Below are 10,647 nucleotides of genomic sequence, written 5' to 3'. Positions count from 1 at the left end.
GCATACTGTTATATATTCTATCAATGCTATAAGTAACATACTGAAGGTTTTAGATATCCTATATATTACATGTTATTCCATCATAAACGATGCTGTTGAAATATATAAATGTTTGTTGTTGTTGTTGTTGTTGTGGGGGTAGCTCTTGTAGAAAAACACACTTGATAGAAAAACACACTTGATGAGAAAGTTCACTCAAAATAAGGAACAGGAGTCAAAGAAGAAGACAATTTGATTTAAATGTTATTATTTTTGTCGTGTATGTTTCTGCTCAACAGTAAAAGCACCTCTGATCTCCCGGATGCGTCAGATCCGTCCATGTGTGATGTACAGGTTGTTTACAACAGTGTTAATCGATGCCTGAGCTGCTGTGTGTTATAATCACAGTCTTTTGTTTGTATAACACGTGCATCATGGTGCCTTCCTCGAGCTTCTCCCTCGTGTTTGTGGTGTTTAGTTTCAGTTTCAACAGGTGAGGGTTGTGTTGATGTCACGGTGTTTGTCTCCCCCTGGTGTCTGAACTCAACACCCTGCGCTCCACCCGCCATCTTTTTCCGTTTACTTCAGTCAACAATCGCCGCTTCAAACGATACGCACACAAACACACAACTCAAAACTTTAAAATAACGCGTTCGGTTATTGTGTTGTTCTGAGATGTTTAAATTGTACGCAAGTATGAATGCGTAGAGACTTGTCACGGTGGCCGAGAGGTTAAGGCGTTGGACTCGAAATCCAATGGGGTTTCCCCGCACAGGTTCGAATCCTGTTCGTGACGATTAGCTTTTACTTTTTTTTCCTGTTTCCGCTCACTTCAAAATAAAAATACACCGGAAACTGAAACAATAAATATCACGTTAAAACTACGTAACGTTGCGATCTTTTTTTTTTAATTAAACGGTTTACTGCGCAAGGGGCTGGATCTTCACATGCAAAGTAACAATGAGTCGCGAACACATGATCACTAAATCAATTAGCGAGTAATAATCATAATAATAATGCGACGCTGCGCATAGTTTCAGCGTCGATACGTAAAAATCTCACGTTCTATAAATTCTCGCGTTGTTAAGAAATCCACTCGGTCGAAACCAGTAGAAACCAGCACCTTCATTTCGTTTCTCCATAAAACAGAAGCGCAACGTTAACTCTGCTCACACGCACCTTGTATTAATAGTGAATCAGGCAACTGGTAATTCTTGGTTTGTGATTCTATTATTTTAAAAAGAGGTGAATAGAATATTCTATATGTGCCCTCCCCTCCCTCAGGCCGATAATGGAACTGGCCGTCATATATATTGGACCGGACGTGCTCACTGACGTAGATTTGGGGGCATTGTTGAATCACGGGCATCTTGTATGTCACTTTTAAATGGTGGTTATCGAGCTTTACTCTGGTTTAGCCATTAATAACCAGTAAGTCTGAACCTAATGGGATCTCGCTGCAGACGCAACACAGCTCGATGCGGACAGGAGGCACCGGCTCGTGTAAACAAAGCATTTAAAGCCACACGGCGCTAGCAGGGCTAACAGCTGCACACAAAGGAAACGCGGCGGATTGGGCGTGTTATTATATAATATAAAAAATATTCCTGGTGAATGATCGCGTGCTGCACGAGCTCCAGAGAGTTCACCAGCTGTGGTGCAACAGATCGGTCTTTGTTGAGACAGGAACATCCTGACTCGCCATTTGTCCTCCTGTCAAAACTCTGATCTAACTCGGGTTATTTCTTTGATCTAGTCTAACTCGCGGGGTGCTGTTCCAGCTGTTATTAGCACGGTATCCAGCCCCCCTCCCCGTATCGAGCCGTGCCGTGTGAAGGAAGAAGCGGCCCATTATGACGATAGTCGCGGAAGGGAAGATGCACAGGGAGACTCCTGAAAGAAAAAGTAGGTAGCGAGCTAGCCAGCGGTTAACCCGGGTGAGATAGTTCGTCTCTCTTCCGCCTGTCACGCTTTTAAATCACCCCTGGCTCGAGTTGAACCCGACTTAAAGAGGCTGGTGGCCCGCGTGTTTATTGACACTTAACACCAGCGTCCCTGGGAGTCGGGGGTTAGCATTCGGCTAACGGGGCTCATGAGCTAGCAGCGGGGCTAAAGCTAAGTTAGCAGTGACCCAGTGACTGACGACAGCCAGCTCCTCGCTGCCGATCAACTGACAGGACGGACGCCCACGGCGGTTACTCCTCATCCGGACTCACGATGGCGGCGCCCGCGACCGAGGCCGTGTTTCTGCTGAAGGATGTAAAGCCCGGGTCCAAGAATCTGAACATCGTCTTCATCGTTCTGGAAATAGGTTGGTTGTGGTTCTGCACACTTAATCAACTGGTTTCACTGGTTTCCCCATTTACACGCGATCACACACACTTCAACATGTGTTAGATGGGATCCCAGCTGCAGCAGCTTGTGTCCGGTGTCATGCAACTTGTTCTGGTTCTCTCCATCCAGGACGAGTCACCAAGACGAAAGATGGCCACGAGGTCCGCTCCTGCAAAGTGGCGGACAAGAGCGGGAGCATCGCGATCTCCGTGTGGGACGAGCTGGGCAGCCTCATCCAGGCTGGAGACATCATCAAGCTCACCCGAGGGTACACACTGGTTTCCTGCACTTATTACCTCTCCAGTTCGAGGTCACACCAGTTCCCTCCACTGGCTCCCTGTCACTTCAGAGAGTTCACTCTGAACTGCACCAGCAAGGCCCTTCATTGATGGATCTACTGGTCAGATCTGACAGATTAATATCTTCCTGTTTATATCTTTTAAACTTGAGACAACAGAACAAAAGTTCTAACCTGTTCAAGTTTTGCTGATTCTGTGGAAACACTCAAAAACCTGTTATAGACGTATCTGTTGAAAGAGGCCTTAAGGTGAACGTGTCTCTCAGTTCTTAACTGGACTCTATTATTCTCTTTAATAAGTTTCTGTTATAACATTTCTATATGCACACACACTGTAGACGTGTAGCAGTGGAGAGGTCATTATTCATCTGAGCCCCTTGGTTGTTTTTATTAAAAACCTTATGTTTGCATGAGTTTTAACGTTTGATTTTTTTGGTCTCAGCTATGCATCCATATGGAAAGGATGCCTGACTTTATACACTGGAAGAGGAGGAGATCTGCAGAAGATTGGAGAGTGAGTAGCGGCACACACTTTTCCTTTCGGTTCAAATTCTGGTTGTCACACGTCTCCTGATCGAAGATTATACAAGACTCTAAGTTGTTACAGAGTCTGGTTTCATAAGAACTAGTGTCTTTGGCTTTGAGCCACGCTCATCAGCCTCTTGCAGAAAACTAGTCTTGTTGTTTTCTTTATCTGTAAGAGCTCAAATCATTATTCTTTTAATGTAATGTCTGTTTAATCAACTTATTTAAGCCATCTACAAACTTAAGTGTCACACAAAGATCCTGATTAATCTTTGGAATGTTGTTGTTCTGTCTCCCCAGGTTCTGTATGGTGTATTCAGAAGTGCCCAACTTCAGTGAACCAAACCCAGACCTGCAATCCCAAACAAACCAGAACAAGTCTGTGAGTAGAGTATCCACAGAAACCTCTGATGACCTATATTAATACTTTTCATGGTTCTGTGTTTTGTCCTTGGTGCAGTCTGACCCCAGTGCTTAGAAGGTGTAATAAACTAACTCTCTTCCACCATCGTAACAGGGTAAACCCGACCAGAACCAAAGGGGGAACTCTCCACCCAATCAGAATTCAGGTACAGCTGCGCCACCAGGTCGGTACGTCTGTCCTTTAACCGCACCAGGAAACAGCAGAGTCCTTTGTTCTGACTGTAGAGTTTAGATTTCAGCTCTGCAAAAGATGTATGTAAAGTGTTCGCAGCTTTTGTGTGTACATGAGGGATGTCACGATACCAGGAAGTTAGTAGTTAATACCACTGCCAAGAACTTTCCATGATTCCCAATTCAATACCACGACAATAAACTAAACAACCAATCCCATTTACTTTAATTTTCACTCCTTTCTATAGATATATGAACATACAAATAAAGAACAGTGGCTATGTAGCCTTCAAGTAATAAACACTTTAAAAATGTTTTACTATTAATGTTATAAAACAGAATGGAACGCACAATGTACAAACACACCTACACACGAGCAAGTCTGTTCCTGTCTGTCGCTGTTCACACATTTATTTAGTTACATAAACTCCAGGGCGAACCAACCAACCAAACAAACACAAAGTCAACCCTATGCACTGCACGGGTCCCAAGAGCCTCTTACCCGGGCTGGTGGTGAGGGAGGACCCGGGGTAGTGCGGCACAGTACAAGGACCCGGCCCCCGCCCTGACCCCGAAGCAGCGGTGGCAACCATCCGGCAGCAGCGGGTCGGTATTATTCAGTCGACTTGGTGCGGTAGTATCGTTTCTCGTGACATCCCTAGTGTACATGCGTAAAGCATTTTATTCTGAAGAGGACAGGTGCCACAATAAGCATTTTTATAGCCCTAGCTTGGTATAAAGTGTTGCAATTTTTTTTTTTTAAAGTATAACACAATACCAGGAAACTGAAGCTGCTTAGATAGCTTTTTTTTAAAGATGTCTCTTCATGTGTAAGTACTCACTCGTGTGTCTGAACCCACAGGTAATGGGGCCATGACACCGTACACCCCCACCAACAGCAACCAACAATCCGGCCCCCCCCGGGACCCCACGTATGGAAATTCTGGGCGACCCAACGGTCGGTCACCGGGCAACGGAGCACCACCCTCCTCGGTGTCCGGCCCCCCCACAGCCCCAAAGTCCTCAATCACCATCAGCAACGGCAGGGACCCACGCCGTGCCAAGAGATGAGATTGAGGTGTGGCTGATGCGAGTGGGCGTTTCATGTTGAGGGGGTGGAAAACAATGGATGCCCTTATATCCCCCCCCGCCCCATTATAACTTCTGAACCATCCCGATCACAGCCTAGAATGACTTTCAGACGTAACCAGTTAAATTGGGGACTATTTGCATTATTGTTCAACAGGCCAACGAAGTCAAATGTGTCGTCTGTCCCGTGTCGTGCAAGTCGTTCTCTCAGCAGCAGCACAGTGTGACTGTGATCCACCACTCGATGCACGACAGGAAACGTTGAGTCGACCCTCTCAGTCTGCACCCGCGTCCTCTTCAATCACTGAAAATTGCCAGATCTGTGCCAGTGTTACCCCCCCCCCCCCCCCCCCCCCCCCCCACAAACACACAGACGCTGTCCTATAACCCTTCCTTCTTCGAACGACACACCCTACTTGAACACTCGATGCACTTTCTTCTCTTAATTTATGTCGGGGACAAACTTGGCTGTCATTTAGTTCAGGAAATCCGTTTCTGCTTTTTCTTTTTTCATTTTGTGGGAGAAGGCCTTAAAGTTAGTGAGTGAGTTCGCGGACCTAATGAACAAGGGTCTTCCCCTCTCTTAGCCAAACTGCATCCCAAGTGACTCTGTGGAAAGGACAGGTGTTAGTTATGAACTTTTAACTGATTTATTTTATTTTGTTTTCATCCTTAAGACATGTTTTCCTTGTTTGCCATCAGTTGTACTCATCGAGGTCGGATCACGTAAGAGACTGGCAAGATGGTTCACCGAAATAAATTTTACAGTAATTTTGCTGCCACATTTGCTTTTCTGTAGTCTGTTTTGACGATACCACACTTTTATTTATATAGAATGCCAATGCAAAAATGTCATATTGGTCATAATACTACACGTTTTTAAGCTGACTTGTATTGTAATTTGCAGTTTTGCCACAAGTATCAACAACACCACAGACAAACCCCCGACACATGAACCTTCTATAAGGGTTTAATAAGTACTCCAGTTCACTTGCAAAATGTAAAAGTTGCCTCACAACTTGACGTGACTCAATACTGCAGCACCATCTAGTGGTTGGAGAAATAAACTTCATCTGTTACGGAAAGGTGCGTCAAAATGACTTGGAACCATTTATCTTTTTTGACTTCCTTTCTCACAGACGGACGAAGACTCGTAAGCTTTCAGAAACTGAAGCCTCTGCGTTAAGTTTTCCATTTTGAAGCAATGGGTTGCATTCAACAGAACCCTGTTTCCTCACATCCTGTTGCACCAAGCACCTCCACATCGTGACCCCAGGGTGGTCTTGTTGCCCCATTTCACATTTAATGCACTTGCTCCGCCTTCCTCTTCAGTGTGTCCTTGGTTTATTCAAAGTAACACAACTCTTTGTTCTGTGTGCGTGAGAGGGAACACATGCATATAAGTATAAGGCAGATTTGAGGGAAGAGTAGAACAGAAACAAAACATCTGTTGTACTCTTAAGTGTGAAACGGAATTAGGGCTATGGCTTACTTAGTTGGTTTTTCTCATCTCTTATGAACCATGTTTGGACGTGGTGTTCAGCCCACTCATTTATTTTCTCCCTAATCCCACACGCCTCAGAACCATATGTTCAGAACATGTCAGGTGGCCTCCGCTTCCCCTCATGATTCAGAACCTGCAATCACTTGTGACAAGTGGGAATTGAAACACAGGAGAGTTGTGGCAGGAAATGTGATGCTTGTCGCTCATGTGTCAAAACACATGGGTGTCATGAGCCGGGGAACTTCCTCTCGTGGAAGCGTTGGTCAATGAAAAGTGTCAAATCATGTGGTTTTGCAGTATTTTACATCAACATGTTGACGCAGGCTCAGTTTCTCTCTGTTGACCCCATCAACTCACTACCTGTTCTTCAGAACAAGCAACGGATCTAATATTTCATAAATTCTGTGGAAGAATTTTGTAAGCTGTAGTTTTTTTTCTGTGTAAATCTAAAGTTAACTACAACAAGCATCACAGGGACGTTAACATTTCTATTATATTCTTCTCTGCATCACTTGAATATCTGTGGATTATTGGTCCACTGTCTATTTTAAATCCATGAACGATTTGGTTTCTCTTTCGATTCTACGTGGGGGGGGGGGGGGGGGGGGGGGGGAGAAGAGACAGCTCATCACATGACACCGATGATTCAAACGATGTTGTAGCTCGAGATTTATTAATAGGGGAAGCACTGTGTTTCAGGAATAACCAAACTGGTGTTGATTGACAACAGTCGGCACTGATGACAAGGCCGTGATACAAGTAGAAAGTGAATACAAAACAAATAGAAACGGTTAAGATTAAATATGAGTAAGGACAGAGATGAATAAAGAAGTATAAATATAAAAATATGAACTAAGCAAAAATAAAGCAACCTGGCTGCAGCCAAATACAAGTGCAATTAACAATTTGAAAATCTTTATCTGACACAAAGAACTGTTAAAAGAAGAAAGCATCTACAGAAATTCTTAATATTAAACTTTTTTTCTTCTCTTTTTGAAATTTTCAGCAAAATCCAAATGAGCCTGTGAGTCGGGCAGCAGACGAGGCCCCGGTCAGAGTGATGGGAGGAGTGTAGAGACACAACAAGTGTTGTTTCCCTGTGTCCTTGTGACACAAGTCGCTTCCTCCAGTAAAGAAGACACAACGATGGCTGGTGAGTGTTTTTCATCCTCACTATAATAACTTGTAATAATTGATTGATTGATTTAATACATTTCGATCATTTCATAATTAATTCACTGGTTTATATTGCAAGCAACAAGGCAAAGGGATTTTTACTGTTCAACATCGTCATTGAAATATTGTGTGAATATTCTTTTTGATGCATTTTAGTTTTGAAAAGAGTAAAAGAGGGTTGTTATAAAACAGTAATGTAAAATGATTGTAGAAAATATGATTTCGTTATACATTGTAAAGTGAGTGTTTTTTATTATTGGTTTGTGTAATTAGTGGTTTATGACCATTTAATGTACGAGTGAGGCGCCCGTTGTAAATATGGCTGTTCTCTTGTCCTGTGTTAATGCTCCAGAGATACTACAGAATTATTTCTTGTCATTAGTTATTCCTCAAACACTTTCACAATATAATGTCACTTTTTATTGTTCGTGAGCTGGACGTCGTGTGCAGAGCTTCTTGAAAGTGTTAAGAAAGTGTTAAGAAAACTCTGTGTTCATCCTACCTGGTTTATCTACATTGCTGTTTCATGGAGGAATGTTGATCAGCTAGGATTTGAAACATTACAGAACTGACGTTGTGATTTTACATTGAGGAGAACTGGCTGAAGAGGAAGTGATTGTGTGATGTAGATCGGCACCTGCAGATTCCTGTGAGTGTCAAAATCATCAAATCACCCGAGGCTATAGAAGACATGTCCAACTGTCCACAGACTGAAAGCACACTGCACACATTTTTATTAGGGTTGAACACATCAAGTGTCCAAATCACACCAGACTTGGTTCAACACTCGCCTGGGCCACTAATAACACACACGCCACTTGTGAAGTCAGTAAGATGAAGCGTTCACAAGGTATCCACAGACAGACAGACAGACAGACAGATGTATTGTGGTATTAGTAGGTAGATGTGATTTGCTGGACATTAACATTTTTAAATTAAGGTTTATGTAGCAGGGTAACGATCATTTCATATATGTCTAACATTTACTCTTTGTTTTTCTCCTCAGATCCAAACATATCTTCTTTGGTCCTTGACTTTGGCTCAGTTTACGATGAACTCAACTTCACCTACAATGACTCCGAGTTCTTCATCGACCATGAGACGCAGCCCTGCAGCCCCTTCTCCCCCTCAGACGCAGTCATGGTTGGAGTCGGTATATTCTACATCCTCGTGTTCCTGCTGGCCATCCCTGGAAACCTGGTGGTGGGGCTGGTGATAGGCCTCAGCAATAAGGCGCTGCCGCCCTCCGACCTCTACCTCCTCCACCTGGCGGTCGCCGACCTCCTGCTCGCCATCACTCTCCCATTCTGGGCCGTCTCCGTCACGTGGGGCTGGGTGTTCGGAGACGCCATGTGCAAAATCATCACCATCCTCCAGGAGCTGAGCTTCTACTCCAGCATCCTCTTCCTGACGTGCATCAGCATGGACCGTTACATGGTGATAGTGCGCGCCATGGCTGCTCGCAAGGCGAACCGACAGCTGGTCAGCTGGGGAGTCTGTGGCGCCGTGTGGGCTGTCGGAGCGTGTTTGTCTATGCCGGGCCTCTTCAGTACTTCTCTCTCTTCTGTAAAACACTCCAGTCGGACGGCGTGCACTGAACATTACGAAATCGACACCGCCGACAATTGGCGGCTGGCCACCAGGATGCTCCGCCATTCTTTGGGATTTGTCATCCCCCTGGCCATCATGCTGCCCTGCTATGGAGTCACCATCCGGCGCCTCCTTCACGTCCGCGGGGGCTTCCAGCGGCAGCGGGCCATGAGAATGATCGTGGTCGTGGTGGTGGCCTTTCTGCTTTGCTGGATGCCGTACCACATTGCGGTGATGGCAGACACGTTTTTCAGGACAAAGATAGTTCCCTACCGGTGCCCAGCGAGGATGGTGGTGGATCAGGCCATGTTTGCCACCCAGAGTCTCGGGCTGCTCCACAGCTGCGTCAACCCGTTGCTGTACGCCTTCGTGGGAGAGAAGTTCAGGAGGAGGCTGCTGCAGCTCATGAGGAAGGCTGGCGTCCTGGAGAGAGCGTCAGTGTCGAGGGCCAGCAGGTCATCGATGTCCTCAGAAATCACATCCACCGTCATGTGACAACTTTCAACCATTCAGACCATTTACTGCAGGGATTCACGTTTTGGACAAGAAAGGGATGGTTTTCATTATCAACTGCAATATTATTAAACTCACCAAAGTACCGTGAGCGCTTCATGAAATGTATAAATACCTTTTCATACTATGATCCATTCTCTTCTGTGTTATTTAACCAGGTTAAGCCACAAGTATTTTTTTTGTGGTCAACCATCAGTGAAGCTTTGCACTGAGGAAATAGTGGGAACCTTATTTGACGAGTCTACATTTCAACATGATGGTACCTACATGTCACAACAAAGTAGAGAAGCAGCAGAAGACAGAAGTGGACAGTTCAGAAGTCTGTGTGAACTATCAAGATCATTTTCTGTGATTCAAATTTAGAAACCAATGTGACCATTCTTTGAAAAAGCATTTAAAGATTTTTTTTTTTATATTTCGACAATCTTTTCAAAAATCTGAAAGAGGGAAAAAGGTGTAACATTATTAGAATAGAGTTTTAATGAGCTCGCAGGAGTTACTTCTGCCTTCTGGATCCTAAATGCCTGATCACTGTCGACCACTACCACATTTCCTCCTTAACAAAAGTGACAATATCTGTGTAAAGACGCTTGCACATTCCTTCCTTACAATTGTGACAATGTGATGCTCATGTGACAAAATATGCATTAAGTAATATGTATTTTTGTTCCACATTCTTCTTTTTATCGCAGGCGACAAACGGATCTGATGATATTTACAAATGCCGTGAAAGTACGACTTTATAAAAATCTTCGTTCTTGAAGTGGCCGTGCTACTCCATGTGATGCTCGAGCTCAGCAGCTCTCTTGTACAGAACTGTATAGCCTCATATACGTTTTAATAGTCAGCTATTGATTTTTAAAGGACTGTTTGAGTTTTTTGTATAAGCCGAATACAGCAGGTTGTTATTCAGTCGTGTTTATCAATAAAGTGTCATACCATTATGAACAGGGCTCTCTGTGTGTTATCTTACATTTCTTAAGTCACCCCTGGATCTAGATAGATATATGGATAGATAAAGCTAACTTACTTTGTATATATATAT

The 10,647-nt window shown here is 44.1% G+C and overlaps 2 protein-coding genes and 1 non-coding gene across 4 annotated transcripts; all 3 read left to right on the top strand.

Annotated features, from left to right (window-relative positions):
* The first annotated feature begins 693 nt into the window (after window positions 1-693).
* trnas-cga (transfer RNA serine (anticodon CGA)) lies at window positions 694-775 on the top strand. Its single transcript has one exon. It is a non-coding gene; the product is annotated as a tRNA-Ser (tRNA).
* A 554-nt stretch (window positions 776-1,329) lies between these two features.
* Window positions 1,330-5,601, top strand: nabp1a (nucleic acid binding protein 1a). 2 transcript variants are annotated; one of them, XM_062402557.1, is made up of 6 exons: window positions 1,330-2,290; window positions 2,443-2,581; window positions 3,054-3,125; window positions 3,437-3,518; window positions 3,654-3,705; window positions 4,593-5,601. In XM_062402557.1, the coding sequence occupies exons 1-6, from the start codon at window positions 2,197-2,199 to the stop codon at window positions 4,799-4,801; spliced, it is 648 nt and encodes a 215-aa protein (XP_062258541.1). In that variant the 5' UTR covers window positions 1,330-2,196; the 3' UTR covers window positions 4,802-5,601. The 2 variants fall into 2 exon arrangements, with proteins under 2 accessions (XP_062258541.1, XP_062258540.1); XM_062402556.1 differs by having other exon boundaries at window positions 3,654-3,723.
* A 1,428-nt stretch (window positions 5,602-7,029) lies between these two features.
* Window positions 7,030-10,536, top strand: LOC133967242 (C-X-C chemokine receptor type 2-like). Its single transcript, XM_062402555.1, has 2 exons — window positions 7,030-7,476; window positions 8,506-10,536. Exons 1-2 carry the CDS (start codon window positions 7,470-7,472, stop codon window positions 9,582-9,584), a joined length of 1,086 nt encoding a protein of 361 aa, XP_062258539.1. The 5' UTR covers window positions 7,030-7,469; the 3' UTR covers window positions 9,585-10,536.
* Window positions 10,537-10,647: the final 111 nt, after the last annotated feature.

Source organism: Platichthys flesus, chromosome 13 (genome assembly GCF_949316205.1).
Source record: "Platichthys flesus chromosome 13, fPlaFle2.1, whole genome shotgun sequence".
Taxonomy (NCBI): Eukaryota; Metazoa; Chordata; class Actinopteri; order Pleuronectiformes; family Pleuronectidae; genus Platichthys; species Platichthys flesus.
This window is presented reverse-complemented; position numbering and strand designations above follow the sequence as displayed.